Source organism: Cetorhinus maximus, chromosome 3, assembly GCF_964194155.1.
Source record: "Cetorhinus maximus chromosome 3, sCetMax3.hap1.1, whole genome shotgun sequence".
In the NCBI taxonomy this organism is placed as follows: Eukaryota; Metazoa; Chordata; class Chondrichthyes; order Lamniformes; family Cetorhinidae; genus Cetorhinus; species Cetorhinus maximus.
The window spans coordinates 200,372,328-200,392,667 of NC_135881.1; the positions used below are offsets into that span (position 1 = coordinate 200,372,328).

Below are 20,340 nucleotides of genomic sequence, written 5' to 3' on the forward strand. Positions count from 1 at the left end.
CCATGTCTTTTGCGCAGCAGTCGTGGGCTGGAAGCACTGAGAGGTGTGTGCACAGCTGGGCTTTAAATAATGTGCCCAGTGTGATGAAGCAGCAAGGTGATGGCGTGGCGGGCAAATGAGAGCCTGCCCACCATGGAAACGCGTGTTCCCCAGGAATGCATAATTAATACAGTGGGTTTGGGAAGATACGGCGTGAAAAGCCGCCTTTGTGACCAGCGGGTGAAATGTCGTTTTACCCACCCGCTACCGCACTTAGTCCAAATCTGGGATGATTCCACCTGTTGTTTCCAGCGTGACTCAATTTGTGCCATTTTAGAGTGACCTCCCCTGTTCTCTGACCCTTCAACTTGCGGCTTCTCCCTGTTGCCCAACCTTTGACTCACAGGCTCTCTCCATCCCCAACATCCAACTTGCAGCTTCCCCCAATCTCAAACCCAATGACTTGCGGCCTCTCCCCGGCCCTCCCTCTCGCTGAACCTCCCATTCCCTGACTTGCTCTCTCGCCGCTTCCCTCTCCTGAACCTGCATTCCCGTTCATGATCCAGATCCGATCAGATGCCGGAGCTCTGGGGTTATAAAACTGTAGGGCCCTATTATGCAGAAGTGCTGGGCTGGGGCTGTTATACTCCTATGTTTGTTTCCTAATGACAGTTGAAACTATTCCTCCTGCCTCTCACTGCTCATCTCCAGAGCCCTTGATCACTGTGAGGATTCAGGAGAGGGAAGCGGCGAGTGGGAGCATTTAAAACAATTCATTGTTTATAACAGCCTCAGCACGGCACTTCTGCACCATCAGGACCCACAGTTTCACAACCCCAACTCCGGAATCCGATTCTTTGCCTATCTTTTGATCTATCACCATTTAACCTTTCCAGATCAAAATGCCAATAGGTTCTTGTGACTCCTAAATGACATGTCCACAATATGAGTGTTACTGTGTGCAAATCTCCGCTGAGGCTGTTCTTCACATGACCTACTTGGTCTAATTCCACTCTCCTGCTCCCTCCTTTCATATTTCTAATTTTCAAGAAACTATCTAAATCCTTTTTAAAATAATGTATGCACTCTGATTCAACAATGGATTGTTGCAGAGCACAGCTGTCTAAAGAATATTTTCTATTCTCACCTTTAAGTCATTATCAGCCTTCATCACCTCTCTTCTCTCGTACTGGTTCAAGGCCCTCTCGCTAATCAATATTATTGTTCAACCACTTTCCAACAAACTTCTGTAGGATCATAACTCTCATATCTTTTGAAGTCCAATTTTCACATCTATGCAGTGTTGTTAATCGTCAACCATTCTACTTTTTATCAGCAGCTTGATTTTTCAGTTGCATTAAAATTGCTTCTCAATTTTGTTAGATGCCTCTTTTGGAATTGATAAATAATTAAAGGAGAACAAATTGCAGGGGAAAGAGCAGGGGAGTGGGACTAACTGGATTGCTCATGAAGGGCTGATGTAGACTTGATGGGCTGAATGATTTCTTCAATGGTGTGCTAGTCTGACTGGCGGCCTCTACCCTCTGCTTTGTTATTACTCTTGCTCTACTTCCTTTTTTTTATTCGAAAGTCAGCTTTTAACCATTCCTTTTTCCTTGTGATTAACACCTTGCCATCTATTTTTAATCTGTAGTTCAAACCTTTATGATTTTTACCTTTTCACATTTGTTATATTCAGACTTTTTTTTGTATTTGTTCATGGGGCGTGGGCATCACTGGCAAGGCCAGCATTTATTGTCCATCCCTAATTGTCCTTGAGCAGGTGGTCGTCAGCCACTGTTTGAACCGCTGCAGTCCATGTGGTGTAGGTACATTTGCTACTGTATACAGCTTTCAAAATATGCTCAAATTTTTAATTACATAGCAGCAGCTACAGTAGCTATCTCTTGCTCATTTCAACTTTGAATATAATTAGAGAATCTGAGAACTACAATAAAACTGATGTCAAATTATAATACAGTAATTTTATGAAATTGCACGCCTCCCATGATTTTTTATCCCTTCATTTGAATAACTGTCAAAATGTGAATGAATCTCCCTGAAGAATACAATTTCTTCAAATTACTTATTTTGAGTAAATGAAAATCGATAGTTTTTATTTTGTTGTTGGACTTCTATTGTAATCATCACAGTAAATAAACACTGAGACGTTCTGATTTGGAACATGATATTGAAACCAGTTTTCTAGTGTTTCAGTTATAAATGCATTAGCAACAACTTGTATAAATTTATATAGCGCCTCAAACATAATGAACCATCCCAAGGCGCTTCACAGGAGCATTATAAAACAAATTATGACACTGAGTCACCCAAGGAGATATTGGGTCTTACAAGGTGCTGTTTACCCAATCATCTTATTTCTTCTGCTACCCCCTCCACTACTGCCCATCAAATGGGTTTGAAGCTGTACAATGGATCAGTCTGTGTTTTATAGAATGTGGTATCTACAATGCTGTTTCGCCCAATATTATCACATCCTCTGTTGATCTATACTGCACAATTCTAATGGGCTGGGCTCCCAGCATTTCAGCTCTCCACAGAGATGTTTTTCAAAGCATACACAACATGAATATCCAGCAAAAGTGAAAAATATTCACACTGCAATAATGAGGTTATTTTAAGTTCAGAATATGATTGCACTGGCATTTTCCTTTGGGTGATAAAATCATTAAATGATTTTTCTATTCAAGGGATTGTAGATTGTTATAGTTGTAAGTGTTCTGTCATCTGCAATTTTAGTGTATGAATATTTTTGGTCATTTTAATTGCTATATGATTGGGCTAATCTTTTCACTATTATGTATTCATTGATGATGTAATTAGTTTGTTTTGATATGCTGATTCATTAGAATTCTTTACATTATTTGGTGGCTCATTATTCATAAACAAATATGTAGGGAATGGTGAATTGATCAGTCATTTGGGGAACATTTCTATTAATGAACAGATAAGAGCCTTCCCTCAAATCTTCTCCATATGTGAGAGACAATACTTATAGGGCAGGATTTTACGCGTCGGCGAGAGATGGTTCATTATGTTTGAGGCGCTATGTAAATTTAAATAAAGGTTTTGTAAAAATTATGGACATGTCCCAACTCATGTGATAGTGCCACATGAGGGGACATGTTAGGAAAATTTTATTTTTCTATTTTGAGCTTTTTCACATTTAGAGCCGATCGCCCTGAGGCTGCACTTAGCATCAGGGAGATGAGTGCGCTCTTTCGTGTGCATGCGCGAAAGAGTGCACTCTCGATTTTGGGATTCCCCCCCTGCCTGCACAGGGAGTGCATAGCGCTGTGGATGTCACGCTGGGCGGGCCTTAATTGGCCTGCCCACGTAAAATGGCGCTGCGCCCCCCCGATTGGGGGCGCTGATCGGAAGCGTGCCTGTGCGTGCCCACCCTTCAACTTCGTCCCCGACGGGGGGAAAATTCAGCCCATAATTTTTGTTTTACAAGGCAGCAATAGCGAAGAGACCTCAAGTGTTATCCAAAGCTGCAAAGGCACAGCTCAATCATTTTGTTAATGTTATATATATTTGGGCTTTACATTGGTGCCTGATTCAGTAGCTGCTCAATTTTAAACTACTCACCCTTGTTTTCCAATTCCTCCATGGCCTCACCCCTCCCCATCTCTATAATCTCCTCCAGCCCCACAACCCTCCAAGATAATGAGCACCCCCAATTCTAACATATTGTGCATCCCCAATTTTAATTACTTCATCATTAACGGCCATACCTTCAGCTGCCAAGGCCCTACGCTCCGGAATTCCTATCCTAAACTTTTCTGCCTCTCCTCCTCTCTTTCCTCCTTCACAATACCCCTTAAACTGCACCCCCCCACCTCCACCGTGACCCTCCCGACCGAGCCTTTAGCCATTTGCTCTAATATTTCATTAGATTCTGTTTGATAACACATGTGAAGCGTCATGAGACATTTTATTACTTTAAAGGCACAACTTAAATGCAAGTTGTTGCTGTTGGGACAAAGTGCTGCCTTGAATCAAGCTCCTATACATGCTGGGAGCTAAATTCCATTTGGCTGTCTGTGAGAGCTAATTTTCACTTTTTTTAAGTGCACGGGTTATCTGCAACATTTTACTTAGTGCCCTTTCTGTGAGATGAGATGCTTTCTAATTAACACAACTGACAGACCAATTAGAATGTGCTTGCAATCATACTGCTAAACCACTTCTTTAGAATAAGGAACAAAACACGATCTAAAATTAGAAAAATATGGCAAATTCTGGAATTTTTTCTTTAAAAATATAGATAAGTGCTGAAATACAAAGCAGATTCATCAGACTCTGGAAATAGAGGTTAAGATTTAGGCAGAGACCCTTCACTGGTTTTGATGAAGGCTTTCTACTTAATATAGTAACCTACTTTCCCTCTTTCCGGATGTTGATGTATTTCCAGCATATTTATTTGTTTCCGATGCAGTTCATTCATGCCTAATTTATTGGGGGATGTTTTATAACCCCAATTACGTGTCATCAAGACACTTACATTTACAAACGTGTTAGTATTTGTTAATGCCAATAATGGGAAAGAGACATATGCAGGCTTTCCTGAACTAGCAATATCAGTTAGAAAAGTCTTGACACGTCATAAACTGAGGGGAACATCTGTTCAGAAAAAAAACATGGATTCAAATTGCATCTTTCATATCCTCAGGCCTTCATTAAGTGCTTCACAACCAATAATTTGCTTCTGAAGTGAAGTCTTTCCTGTTTTATTAATAAACAAGAAAGGCAATTTACACATAGCAATGTTCCACAAAAAACATTGGGATGAATGACCAGATAATCTATTTTTTAGTGGTGTTGCTTCTTGTGTAATTTAAAAGGTGACGCCTTGGTGATGTGCTAATCTAATTTATGGCCTGGATTTTCGCAATAGAGTCCTTCCATCGATGGAGAGACTGTATTGTGAAAATGGCGGAAGTGGCCAAAAATCCGAAGTCCTGCATTTTTACAGGGGCAGGAATGGGCCCAAGTGAGGATTTGCTTTTCACGGAGGCAGCTGCCCATATAAAACAGCAACAACAGGAATGGAAAACACAACGTGTGCAGATTATACCTTTTTTTTAATTCATTCATGGGATGTGGGCATTTATTGCCCTTGTTCAGAGGGCATTTAAGAGTCAACCACATTGCTGTCTGGGTCTAGAGTCACATGTAGGCCAGACCAGGTAAGGATGGCAGATTTCCTTCCCTAAAGGACATTAGTGAACCAGATGGGTTTTTACAACAATCAACAATGGTTTCATGGTCATGGACTTTTAATTCCAGATTTTTATCGAATTCAAATTCCACTATCTGCCATGGCGGGATTTGAACCTAGGCCCCTAGAGCATTACCCTGGGTCCCTGGGTTATTAATCCAGCAACAATACCACTACGCCATCATGCCCCCTGCTAGGACCAGGTCTAAACTTTGTGGAGTCTTTTAGAGAGGCAGGGTATCCCTTTGGAGAAGTAGAGTATCCATTTGGATATGGTCGCAGGACGCATTTGGGAGAAGTCAGGTGCCCCTTGAGGGAGATAAGGTGCCCTCGGGATTATTAAAATTAAGCATGAATGTGCATAAAGAGTGCATGAACTCATTAACTGACAAGCTCATTGGAACTGTCAAAAGTGTCAAAATGAACTGTCAGAAGCAACTGTCAAAGGTATCAAAATGAACTGACAAAGGCAACTGGCAAGCTGTCAAGGCATTTAAAACTCCAGCCCTTTAAATCTTTTTTAAAAAAAATGTCTTGTTTAAAAAAAAAGTTACTTACTATTTCACTCTGACATAAGCCTGAGGGGCTACTTTTGCTGGATTAGTGCTGCATGACTGATTTCACAACATTTCAATATCACAGTAGGGTGTCTTCCATTTTACAGTTTGATTGACAGCACCAAGTGGTTATAGACTCTTTGAAGTGGGACTATGAATTCCAATGTTCCTTTTCATAAAGGGTTAAATATTTGAATGAAAGATGTAGCAATAAAGATGTAGTTGCAGGAATATAAATGTAGTGAATGAGTTTTTATGAATGGGAGTTTATTTTTAATCAAGTCTGCAATAGACACTAGAGCTTTTATCTAATTTAATCACAGCATGGGCCCTGAGGTCTGCCGTGGTGGATACTGAATAAGTTGGCATGGTAGGCGTAAGGGCAAAGGGTGATGGGTGGGGTACATGGGTTGGCATGAGTTTGCAATAAATTAACATACAGGCTATAAACAGCCATGGGGGTTGGATAGAGGGGCCTTGGATTGGCATGGAGGGTATGAGGGGCCATGGGAAGTGGGTGGGGAGGTGAGAGAGTGTGAGGGGTGAGAGATGGAGGGCTTTTTTTTGCTTTATTGCTTTTTCTTAAATTTTGGATACAGCGCCAGAGCACTACGATGGGCATTCTGCCCAGCCTGCCTTGGCACTTGTTCCAGGGGCTATGGGCTTGACTCCCAGAGAACCCCATCACCCTGGAACAAAAGTCCCAACTCCTGGGGCACTTTTTACTGGGTCAGGTCTGTGGAGCAAGGAAATGCTTTAGCATGTCAATACTTATTTCATCAGAAGTCTTGAAGGGCACCCTCCTCCACTTACTTTCGATAGCAGTCTGGGAGACTGCTAGGAACTTCAGTCATCTAGGAATGCAAGACCAGTCATCTCAGTGTTGGCTGGGCTTACCCAGTAACCACACATGATCATGCTGCCAGAACTCTGATTACTAGTTACAACTCTCTCTCTCTGGTGAAATAAACATGAAAAAAACATGTGGAACGCATACCAATTATCCAGCCTAGAACTAGTGAAATACCAAGCACTAGGGGTATTCTTGGAGGATCAATGAAAGCGAACTACTTACCCCACAGTACAGCAATGCATCCACTAGCAATAAGAAACAGTGGTCCTAACTAATAAGATCATTAATTTGAAAAGTCTCCACCCTTAGACCCAACATGTCCCAAATGTGCAGTCATTCTAAGAAGCCTGGAATTTGGCCCAACTATTCCATGCTGGTGTTAATACTCCTCAAGAGTTGTGTATTCTAATATAAGTATGAAGTATATGTCTAAATGTATATCCATACATACAATAAGTTCACAAAATATGGATGTTAATGTACTTGAAACCCCAATTTTAAAAGACAAAGCAAAGTTTTAGATATTTCAAGAGAAATCGTACTATTAACATGTTAACATACTTTGTATCTATTTACTCTCAAGCCCAACCATAGTAGCTTGGAATCAATTGGTACTGGCGCACAAAACTACAAAATCTTAATATGCAATTAACAGATGCGCTGACTCTACCATACATAGCAAGTCAGCCCCATTGTGTGTATGAAAAGCTAGTACTAAATAGTTAGTGTTGAGTCAACACCGCTGGTTTCAGTTCTTTTTCTTGCCCCACAGGTCTTGTTGATTCTGTCCGTAACTTATTTATCGAAACCACGGCCATCTACCTCGAAACGGATGATAAAAGTGGCTTGAAGACCACAAGCAATCTGTTGTTATCTCTAATTGATATTTTACACAATATGCTGAAGCACACATCCAGTGTTGTTCGCTCTGCTTTGCAGGTAAGATGAGGCCCAGAGTGGCCATTTGTTTCTGGATTTCTATTGCTCCTAAGCCTAGTTTGTATTTTTCTCCCCTTCAGTAATTTATCTTGTCCTTTTCTTAGGTGGTCTTTGTAATAAAATGGGTGGGCAATCTTCTCCCATCTCATTGGGCAATGGCTAAGCGAGGCCAAGTATAACTTACCTTTTGTTTGTCCTTCATTGTTGTGGGACAGGGCATACCTTCCATTCACAATCTTCCCCAGAATTCAAGGTTAGAATCAAAGTTAAAGGCTGACAGGAAGAGCCAACATTTCCAAGAGAGAAGAACCTTCCTTAGAATCACAAATATAGGCCAAATTACCCATCCGAATTGCCTGGTATTGGCAACAAAGAACACAAATAAATATTAGCATCAAAACACAAAATGGATGGCATTTTCTATGTCCAAGTTTTTTTGTGTTGGACCATGTATACCACTATGGAGGGAGTATTGATTGATTGATTGATTCCTAGGATGACAGGATTGTACTATGAGGACCGATTGAGTAGAATGGGCCTATATTCTCTGGAGTTTAAAAGAATGAAAGGCAAGCTCATTTTAAGAAAACATATTATAGGGCTTGACAAGGTAGACTGGAAGGCTATCTCCTAAACTGGAGAATCTAAAACTAAGGGTCATAGTTTCAGGATAGGGGGTCAGCAATTTAGGACTGAGATGAGGAGAAATTTCTTCACGCAGAGGGGTGTTAAAATTTGGAATTGTCTACTCAGCTGTCAGATACTCATTGGGAAAAATCCCTCCCCCCCCCCCCCCCCCCCCCGTTGGGGGGTAAGCCTCTGATCGGCGCCCCAGATTGTGGGCACGCCACCATTTTACGTGGGCGAGCCAATTAACGCTATGCACTCCCTGAGTGGACGGTGGGGGTGATGGATTCCCTCAGCTGGGAGTGCGCTCTTTTGCACATGTGCACAAAAGAGCGCACTGATCTCCCTGAGGCTAAATGCTGCCTCAGGGAGATCAGCTCTGAATTAAAAATTGTTATACAAATGATAGAAAAATTTCCCTGACATGTCCCCTCATGTGACACTGTCACATGAGTTGGGACATGTCCATCACTTTTCTTGAAACCTTTATTAAAAATTTAAATACCCTCATGAAACCTTATCCCGCCCGTGGATGAGGTTTCATGCTTTTTCTGAAGCCTGCCAAGGCTCCCAGCCTGCCTACCAACCTTAAGGTTGGACGGGCAGGTCCATTAATAATTTTAATTAGTTTCTCAATGGCCTCAATAGACTATTGACAGGTCGGCAGGCGCTCAGCTGACTCAGCTGTGCCCCCGCTGACCTGAAAATAGAAATGACACAGGATGACATCAGGAGTTCCACCCAATGTCATCCCGCGTCATTTTATGCGTTGGCGAGTGAGCCCCACCCCTGCTCACCGACCAGAAGATCCTGCCCATTGAGTATATTTGAAGACTGAGATCAGTGGACACGAAGGAAATGAAGGGAGTAGGGCAGCAGAGTGAATTGAGATAGAAGATCAGCCATGATCTTTTCGAATGCTAGAGAAAGCTCCGGGGACTGTATGTCCTACTCCTGCTTCTAATGTTCTTATATATAGGCCAGCATATATTCAAGGTATATTGATGCTACAGAATCAGGTGCTCAGAAGATATGCACTGGTACAGTTTAATGCCAAAGCCAATTCCTTAACTTCCTGGTGGGAGGTTCCCAGTTTTGATGTGTTTAAATGTAGAAAAGTTTGTGAACATCTAGAACCTAGGCTTAGACATGGAGAATAGCCAACTGAGAAAGGTACCAGAGAGCCTCCACCATCCATGGAAGAGTACTTCAAGAGTCAACACCTACTGAAGAGAAAGGAAGAGGCTTTGGAAAATATTGTTAGGGCTTACCATCTGAATAAAGGGCAGCATGAAGAATGGTACTAGAGTTGTATTGCTATTTATCCTCCATGCACATTCTCTGTCAGAAACAGAAATATTGGCTTCAAAGTCTAAGGGCGAGATTTTCCAGCCCCGCCCGCTGCCGGGATCATCCAGTGCCGCCAAAAAGTCAATGGACTTTTGTCTGGGCTGCTGAATCTCCCACAGCCACAATGGGGTTGGAAAATCCCGCCCATGATTCTATTCCAATCAACCTTGCTGATGTTGACAAAGCAACAAGATTATTTCGTGGCGAGCATAAAACCTCTGCTATCCTTGGGGATATCCCAAGATATCCTGAGGTTGGCCATAGGAATGATGGCCAAGACAGCCCAACAAGCTGAAGATTTATCTCAAGAAAAGTTTGTTGTTTATATAGAAATAAAATCCCAAGCGAAAAATTATTTAGAAAAGTAGATATGTTCACAGAAACTGGAGTACCTGGAACTTTATATAAGTGGGTACTTAAAAAATGTGTACAGGATGTTGTCCGACAATTGCGCCAAATCTTGTAACTGTAAATACAGAATCTCCAGTTCTTTATCAAAAAGAACAGACAAAATCAGAAACGTTGCAGGAAGAAATGTCAGGAATATATATTGCTCCTTCTCTTAAACCAAATGCTTGCAATCCAGTTCACCCTAACTAGGCCACAAATCAGTGCCAGAACACAAAACAGTGTGGGGGTGAGAGGGGTGGGGCGGGAAGATGTGTACCCAGTAATAATGCAGCCTTTAAGGGCATATTATTGTCATTATCTGAGAATGCTATACTGTCACACATTCCTTGGGCAGTAACTTTCCAGCTGTGAAAAGTGACACAGTCGTATTCCAATTGCAAATGTTGACTTCAAGCAGAAAGTTGCATCCAGGAGCAGAGGAGGTGTGATGGAGTCAAAATACTCATCCTTTTCCTCCCTTCAGAATAGCAATCATTAGAAATTGAACTAATAAAAGTACAGGTTACGAGTGAATTCTACGAGTGCAACTATTTAATTTCTCTGAATTTCCACGGGGATTGTTCCAACCACTCATAATAATTGCTGTAAAATGGTTGAAATTGGCTATTTATATTATTTCCTCTATTCTCCCGCTGAATTTATGGTGGGAACCCCTCAGGAGATTGAAGACCAACATTTCTGTTCCATTCTTTTAGAAAAAATTGATATTTGAAATGGTTGGATTCAGCTTCTTGCCCAGTTCCACTGTAGTACATGGCACATGATTAGCAGTAGCATAAACAGGCAATTGCACTTATGATGGTCTATTGGATCACTGCTAAGTATGGCAAAGGCAGGCCTTCTGGGTGTATCTATTTAAACTACTGCCATCCCAGATTAGCAGTGTTCAGTCTGCAGCCACACACACACGTTTAACTGAGACATGATGGACTGAAATTTTCACTGGTTTTCTATCTACAGTGTTTCAATTTTTTCTTAATTAACACAATATTATTCTTCTCCTATCAAATAAAATCCTGGCATGTAACAAATTTCCAGCTCGCACATTATTTGCCACTAAAGCACAAGAAGGATGTAAAGAATACAGAGCAGCGGTGGAATACCCGTACCTGTTCAGGCTACCCAATGTGCAGATAACATAGGTGAAATTAGGTTGCATTGAATCATAGAATGGTTACCGCACAGAAGGAGGCCATTTAGCCCACTGAGACTATGACAGATTTCTGCAAGAACAGTCCAACTCGTCCCAATTCCTCATCCACTCCCTGTACCCCTTTAAATTTTTTTGTTTCAAGTACTGATCTAATTCGCATTTGAATGTATCTCCTCAACCCTCTCAGGCAGTGCACTCAGTGGGTAAAAATGATTTTCCTCATGTCACTTTTGGTTCTTTTGTCAATCACCTTAAATTGGTGTCCTCTGGTTCTAGATCCTTTCGTCAATGGGACCAGTTTCTACTATCTACTGTGTCTAGGCTGTTCATGATTTTGGGCACCTCTGTTAAATCTCCTCTCAACCTTCTCCGCTCTAAGGAGAACAACCTCAGCTTCTCCAATCTATCTATGTAACAGAAGTTCTACATCCCTAGAATCATTCTCGTAAATCTTTTCTGCACTCTCTCTAAGGCCTTCACACCCTTAGGAGTGAGTTTGTGTTTGTTAATCCAGCACATTCTTGTTACATGTTTATTATAATAGCTGTTCTATAGTTTGAGTGATAATCTGTTGTTTTTTTATATTACCTTCTTCCTCTTCTCAAGGGCTTACACCAGTTTTCTGTCCTTTCTGATTCTGCCATTCTTGAGTTGGCTGCTGACAGGTCCATGTTAATTTTGCTGATTTATTCCCCCCCCCCATTTTATGGAAAAGCAAACCCTCTCAAGTGACAACAGTAAGGTAATGAAATTGCTGTGGGTAGTGTCACATAGCACAATCCCATGTTCTATAACTCTTGAGCACTCTGCCTTAGATGACCAAAGAGACATACAACAGTTAACACACTATCACAGTACAATTCCAGCCAATGGGTTACTTTATGAAGTGCAGTCATAGCCCCTGTTGTTAAGTAAACAATCTCAAAAGCTAAATGCACACAGCAAGCTCCCACAATTACCAACTCCATGATTCACAAGACAGTCACTTTGTAGTACAGAACTTGAGTATTGCTGAAAAAAGAGACATGTTGTCGAAGCTTTTCGTCTTGCACTCATCAGGACAAATTTCAAAGGGAGCAACAGTTATATACTGCATGAGAAAAGGGTGCTGATTGGTTGGCAAGTCAACTCTGATTGGTCGAGGCACAGCCATGGAGAATGCAATTCAAGAAAGATGCAATGCCTGCATATGTTCCTTTTGCTTGTAGACAACAGGTCCCTGACAAAAAAACTTCGACAACATATGCCTTTTTTCAGCAAGATTTACCAGATAACCATTTTTTCATGGTGGAGTTGGTTAAGGTAGCATTGTTGGCCAAGATACTGACAGAAGAAGGGTCATATGGACTCAAAACTCTGTTTCTCGCTGCACAGGTGCTGCTAGACCTGCTGAGTTTTTCCAGCATTTTCTGTTTTTGTTACTGACAGAATTTCTTGGTCTTCTTCAAAGTGTCATAGGATTTCTCATGCTCACCTGAGCTGGCAGACAGGGGCTTAGTTTAATATCTCAGCCAAACGATGAATGATTTAACTGAGAATATATGTTTCAGCTGGTGCGCTGGTTGCATGTAACATAGCTGAGCAAATACTGACATCCATCAAGGCAGGATCTTAGTTAAAGAAGATATGCAAAGACACTTGTTCAAGACCATTGTTTCTTTGCACAGCAGGCTTGTGGAATTACAGCAAGAGGGATAGAGAAGCTAGGGAGCATGTATCAGTCCATGGTATGGTCCATTCTTACAAGTGAAGCAGGCTTAACTTTTTAAGTTGCACAATGCTGCTAGATTTCCTCACCACTTATTAAACTAAAGGTACCTTCACCTGCATTTAATAAATTTAAAAAAGCACTACCTCCAGCCCAACTGATGGGCTTCACTCTAATGCCCCTGCTTTTTTTTACAGAAAGGATCATTAACCAAGGGCTCATTTAATTCTCTTGTCCCATGTTAAAATGCACGTATCAAAGAAGTACTTAATTAAAATTCAACAAATTATGTGAGCCCAATTTCTCTTGTGGAATAAGTTGTTGGAATGCACAAGTCATGTGCCATTGTCTGTTTTGTTAATACTACAGCTGTCTTATATAGCCTGTGGCTCATGCAGGTGTGCAGACAGAACAAGTGAATATTTACAGGAGACACGCAAACACCACCTGGGGGCCTAAGGCTATTTTTATGGCAGTGTGTGTGTGTGTGAGTTATTATCCCTAAATACATATCTTACAATGGACATAGTGGGAGTATTTATGCCATCTAACTACTTTTGAAGTTGACACCATAGGACTTAAGTTGTCTTTAAGTAACTTTTAATTAATGTTTCCGTGCATCACAACTGCCTGAAAAAATCCACCTTCCCTCATCTTTTCACATGTGAGGATGGTTGCTTCCCTGTGTGCTTAAGAGCAAGAAGAACAAAGAAAATTCCTTTGTGACAAATGTATTTGGCGACGCAATTCCACAAAAATGCTTCCAGCATTAGAAGCTGCACTGTTTCTTGAAAATGGTGAAAGGCACGGCAACCATAAAGCCACTGCTCAGAAGAGCCAAATTCTTAACATGTCTTCCGTATAATCCAAGATTGCGATGCACACACAAGGTGATTGCACATTAGGGAAGTATTCGGGACCAAGAATCAAAGAAGTTTATAGGATAATAGGAGCCATCGTGATTGTGCCTTCTCTTCACTCGAGAAGGTCAAAACAAATCCCATTGCTTTTTTCTCTTTTCATAGTCCTGGATCACCTTCTGTTTCAAATATTTATCCAATTTTTCCTTAAAAGCTACATTGGTCTGTTCTCCAACTACTCTGTATGGCAAATTATACCAAGAACCCTTTGTTTCAAGATATTTCTCCTAACCTCTGTTCTCATTCTCTTAAATCATTCTAAATTGACAACTGCTCCTCCCCACCCCCACTGCCCATCATTGATTCCCCAACCAGTGGAAATAACCTTCACTCAATTAAAACACTTCATGTAATTTTAAAAGCCTCAAAGCCTTCTCAGTTTGAGTGAAAATAGTCCCAGTAGCTCAATTCTGTCCTCATGACAGTAGTTTCTCATCTTCGGTGCCATCCTAGTGAATCCAAGCTCAACACTATCTGTTGTTGTTACTATCTGTGGCTTTGTTGCCCTGTCTATATACTGTGGGACCAAAACTGACCAGAGCACAAACAGATAAACATATACACATGACAGAAAGGAAAAGACCAGCTGATCCGTTGAGCCCACCCCATACAGTCATGGTGCGACTGAACATCATGAGCCCCACTGCTCCCCTCCACCCAGCAACCATGGGAGACACCAAAGAAACCGAGAAAAACCTTGGGCCAATGTAGGGGAAAAAAATTAGGAAATTCCCATCCGACTGCTGCCTCCCCTCTGCACCCCCCCCCCACCTCAATGGTAATTAAAACAAGTTCCAGAAAACTGCAATGAACATAAGACACATCACTCAATACCTCACCTACCTTTTGCACACTGTGATGTCAACCTCAGCCAGGAACTTTTCAGCTCCCTTTTGACAGCTGCAGCGAATCCACGCTCACTGAACAAGTTGCCAATAACTTGATCCAAAAGTCAATGATCCCTTGCAAAGGTAAACACCTCCTGACATCTAACCTAGTCCCTTGCTTACTGATATAAAATTAACACAGGAGACATATAGGTAGTTGACATTAACTGGACATTTGAACATATGAATTATCAGGAGTAGGCCACTCGGCCCCTGGAGGCTGCTCCGCCATTCAATACGATCATGGCTGATGTAATTGTAACCTCAACCGCACATTCCAACCTATCCCTGGCAACCTTTCACCCCCTTGCTTATCAAGAATCAATCGAGCTCTGCCTTAACAATATTCAAAGAGTCTGCTTTCACCGCCTTTTGAGGAAGGCAGTTCCAAAGACCCTCATCTCTGTCCTAACTGGGCAACCCCTTATTTTTAAACAATGACCCTTAGTTCTAGATTCTCGCATAATACCCTTTCCACATTCACCCTGTCAAGAACCGTCAGGATCTTAAATGTTTCAGTCACCTCTTACTCTTCTAAGCTCCATAGGAACCAAGCCTAGTCTGTCCAACCTTTCTTCATAAGACAACCCTCCTATTCTAGGTATTAGTCCAGTAAACTTTCACTGAACTGCTTCAAAAGCATTTACATCCTTCCTTAAATAAGAAGACCAATACTGTACACAGTACTCCAGATGTGGTCGCACCAATGCCCTGTATAACTGAAGCTTAAACCTCTACTTTTGTATTCAATTCCCCTCATAATAAACAATAACATTCTATTAACTTTCCTAATTACTTGCTGTACCTGCATAGTAACCTTTTGCAATTTATGCACTAGGACACCCAGATCCCTCTGTATCTCAGAGCTCTGCAACCTCTTACCATTTAGATAATATGCTTCTGTTTTATTCTTCCTGCCAAAATGGATAAATTCACATTTTCCCACATTATGCTCCATTTGCCAGATCTTTGCCCAATCACTTAACCTATCTATATCCCTTTGTAGCCTCCTTATGTCCTCTTCACAAGTTACTTTCCTACCTGTTTTTGTATCATCAGCAAATTTAGCAACCATACAGTGGGTCCCTTCATCCAAGTCATTTATGTACATTGTAAAAAGTTGAAGCCCTAGTATTGCCCCTGTGGCACGCCACTCATTACATCTTGCCAACTAGAAAATGATACATTTATGCCTACACTCTGTTCCCTGTTAGTTAGCCAATCTTCTATCCATGCCAGTATATTAACCCCTACACCATGAACTTCTATTTTCCACAATAACCTTTGATGTGGTATCTTATCAAATGCCTTCTGGAAATCTAAGTGCAGTACATCCACCTGTTCCCCTTTATCCACAGCACGGGCGGAATCATTCCAGATTTGCACTAGGTGCAGTAGCACTTTTACCAGCCAACAACAATGGTGGATTTTCACACCGTATCATCCCAAACCCACTGCATTAATTATGTATTCCCAGGAAACAGGCCGTTTCCATGGCGGGCAGGCTCTCATTTGCCCGCCACACCATTACCTTGCCGCTTCATCACGCAGGGTACTATATGTAAAGTCCAGTCAAGCGCACACCTCTCAGTGCTTCCAGATTACTGCAAGACATGGCCCTGAAGGGCAAAAAGACTGCAGACCTCAGATTCACTGACGCATACCTCGAGTATCTTTTCGACACAGTGGAGGCTCGCCGTGATGTCCTCTACCCCTGCCCTGGCTGTAGGATGGGCAGCAACCTCACTAATCCAGCTTGGGAGGCGGTGGCAGCGGTGGTAAGTGCCAACGCTCTGCAAAAGAGGACGGCCACCCAGTGGCGCAAGAGGACGAATGATCTCCTCTGTTCTGCCAGGGTAAGTCACTCTTCTCATCGCTCTCAACTCACACACTCACAAACCCATCACACATCCACAGAGCCCTGACTCACTGCCAGTTCAAGGGACATCACCATTCAATCTCTCACAAACACCTTCATTGTCCTCATCCCGTCCATGGGACCACTCACCACCCACACATGCCAGGCATACTTATCACCTGGCCTGGCAGACATCTCTCTCCAGTTCTATTTATGCAGGACAAGCTGGCAAAGAGGGAGAGGTCACTTAGTAGTGGAGGAATGCCTGAGATCAAGGTCCTCATGGACTTTGAAAATAGAGCCATCCAGCTGACCAGCGAGGATCTGGACTGTGATGGTGAGGTTGGTGGTGCTCAACCAAGTGAGGATCCAGCAGTGCAACATCCATCAGACAACCATGCTGTGAGTGATGTGTCCTGTTTCACTTGTACATAATGTTCACTATTGTGAATACACACCAAGAATGCCTATGGCACCTTGTTCTGATGAGCAGTGTTCGTGTCACTCAATATGAAATCTTTCTGCACAAGATAAAGGCAGGTGTCTCAGTCCAGGGCCTCTTCACTGTGTTTTGTGTAGCCTTCAGACCAAAGTGATAAGAACATAAGAAATAGGAGCAGGAGTAGGCCATTCGGCCCCTCCAGCCTGCCCCGCCATTCAATAACATCATGGCTGATCTGCCCCAGGCCTCAACTCCTCTTTCGTGCCAGCTCCTCATAGCCCTCAACTCCCCGATATTTCAAAAATTGATCTACCTCCTCTTTAAATACTTCAGTGATCTAGCCTCCATAGCTCTTTGAGGTCTACCCTCTGAGAGAAGAAATTCCTTTGCATCTCGGTTTTAAATGGGTGTCCCCTATTCTGTAACTATGTCCCCTAGTTCAAGATTCCCCCATTAGTGGAAACATCTTCTCAACATCTACCCTGTCAGCCCCTCAGAATCTTGTACGTTTCAATAAGGTCACCCCTCATTCTTCTAAACTCTAATGAATAAAGGCCAACCTGTTTAGCCGATCTTGATAAGGCAACCCCTTCATCCCAGCAATCAGCCTTGTGATTCTCTTTTGAACTGCCTCCAATACCAGTATATCCTTTCTTAAATATAGGAACCAAAACTGTACACAGTACTCCAGGTGCGGCCTCACCAACACCCTGTTCAGTTGTAACAAGGCTTCCCTATTCTTAAACAACAACCCCCTAGCAATACAGGCCAAAATTCCATTTGCCTTCTTAATTACTTGCTGCACCTGCATGCTAACTTTTTGTGTTTCATGCACAAGAACACCCAGATCCCTGTGTGCTGCACTTTTTTTTGGAGCCTCTCTCCATTTAAATAGTAGTCTGACATTTGATTTTTCATGCCAAAGTGCATGACTTCACACTTCCCTATATTAAACACCATCTGCCAAGTTTTTGCCCACTCACTCAACCTATCTATATCCTCTTGCAGATTCCTTATGTCCTCATCACAACATGCCCTCCCACCTATTTTTGTATTGTCAGCAAATTTGGATACCTTAACTCTTCCCCCCCTCCTCCAAGTCATTAATATAGATAGTAAATAACTGAGACTCTGGGACTGATCTTTTGGCACTCCACCAGTTGCATCTTTCCAACCTGAAAAAGACCCATTAATCCCCACTCTCTATCTTCTGTGTGTTAACCACTCCTCAATCATGCTAATACATTACCCCCAATAGTGTAAGCTCTTATCTTGTGCAATAACCTTTTATGTGGCACCTTATCGAATGCCTTCTGGAAAGCCAAATACACTACATCTATCAGTTCACCTTTATCAACTCTGCTTGTTATATCCTCAAAGGATTCTAGCAAATTTGTCAAACATGATTTCCCTTTCACAAAACCATGTTGACTCTGTTTGATTGCGTTAAGCTTTTCTAAATGTCCTGCTATTTCTCCCTAATAATGGATTCTAGCATTTTCCCAACGACAGATCTTGGGCTGACTGGCCTATAATTTCCTGCTTTTTGTCTTCCTCCCTTCTTGAACAGGGGCATCGCATTAGCGGTTTTCCAATCCGCTGGGACCCTCCAGGAATCCTGTGAGTCCTGGAATATTTTGACCAATGCCTCCACTATCTCTGCAGCCACTTCCTTTAAAATCCTTACATGCAGGCCATCAGGTCCTGGTGACTTGTCTGTCTTTAGTCCCATTAATTTCTCAAATGCTTTGTCCCTTGTGATAGAGACTGTTACAAGATCTTTCCTCTCATTAACTCCTTGCTTATCTGATATCTTTGGAATGTTTATAGTGTCCTCCACCGTGAAGACTCTTTTTATACACCTGTAGAAGCTCTTGCCAGTTTACTTTCATAATCAATTTTTTCCCTCTTTATTAGCATTTTAGTCATCCGCTGCTGGTTCCTAAAAAAAATCTCCAATCCTCTGGCCTACCACTAGTTTTCGCTGCTTTGTATGCCTTCGTTTTTGATTGGATACTCTCCTTGACCGCCTTTGTTAACCACAGGTGGTTCATCCTTCTCATTGAGTCCTTCTTTTTGACTGGGATAAATTTTTGCTGAATGTTATGGAATATCTGCTTAAATGTTTGCCACTGCTCATCCATTGACCTTCCCCTTAGTCTATTTTTCCAGCTGGCTTTAAACAACATTTTCTTCATACCTCTGTAATTGTCCTTATTTAAGTTGAGGACACTGGTTTGGGATCTGAGTTACTTGCCCTCAAACTGAATTTGAAATTTTACCATGTTGTGATCGCTACCCCCTAGAGGATCCTTAACTACGAGATCTCTTATTAATCCTACCTCAGTACACATTACTAGACCTAAAATAACCTGTAGCCGGGTATGGTCAGGCCTCACACTCCCTGGAAACATTGCTGATGCCTGCACCTTGACGTTGCTTGTCATTGCTGCCAGAATGTCGTGGGCAGGTGGCACAGAGCTCCATCATTCTCTCTCAGGCGCTCTCAGCACCTTTAAGGTGTGCTGGCCCCCACCTCTTCAGCATCTGTGACCAGTGACGCTGTGCTCCTGAAGGGCTCAGGTGCTGAAGGCAGACAAAGGATCAGATGTTTTTAAAGTTCCATGCTATGATAAGCGAGCTGTCATCAGACGGCCTCTGAGAATGTCTGACTCCTATGTGAAGATCTATGGAGGGTCCTCACTGCATGTAATCATCATCCTCCTGCAATGGGGTGATTATTAGAGCCTCCACTGCACTTCCATGACAGGAGCATTATCACAGATGGTATGCGTGCTGCCATAAGCCAGACTGGAGTCAAACGTTCATAGATGCAATGTGAGGACCTTATGATGTCTCCTCACTCCATGCCATCATCATCCTCCACAAATCTAGCATCCAAGAGGGTCTCCCGAGCACACCTGCCTCATCTGGCCAGTGCAAGAGCCTCATCCCTATCATCGTTGCCTTCGAGGACCTCCTCACCCTCATCACCATCGACATCCTCATCGGAGGAGACCTCCAACTCCTGCATCTCCTCCTCAGCCAGCTCCTGTCCCCATTGCAGCACCAGGTTGTAAATAGCACAGCAGATGACGACGTTGCATGACACCCTCTGTGGACTGTATCTGGGCTCCACCAGACTGGTCCAAGCACTGGAACCTCATTTTCAGCATCCCAATGGTTTGCTCCATCAAGTTGTGAGTTGCAGCATGAACCTCGTTATACCTTGCCTGTGCTGCAGCCTGAGGCTGCTGCACGGGTGTCATCAGCCACGGCCTCTGCGGGTAGCCCTTGTCCCCGAGGAGCCATCCCTGCAGCCCCTGTGGACCCTGGAAGACATTAGGAATCAGTGACCAACTGAAAATTTAGGGGTCATGCACATTGCCTGGGAACTGTGCGCAGTCCTGC

At 42.6% G+C, this 20,340-nt stretch overlaps 1 protein-coding gene across 5 annotated transcripts in view; it reads left to right on the forward strand.

Annotated features, from left to right (window-relative positions):
• ulk4 (unc-51 like kinase 4) overlaps positions 1 to 20,340 on the forward strand; it is a 411,327-nt gene that overhangs the window by 319,305 nt on the left and 71,682 nt on the right. For all 5 annotated transcript variants that reach the window (XM_078539600.1, XM_078539595.1, XM_078539598.1 and 2 more), the window contains one exon: positions 7,407 to 7,573. In XM_078539600.1, the coding sequence (XP_078395726.1) occupies positions 7,407 to 7,573 (167 nt within the window). The remainder of the gene's footprint in view (positions 1 to 7,406; positions 7,574 to 20,340) is intronic.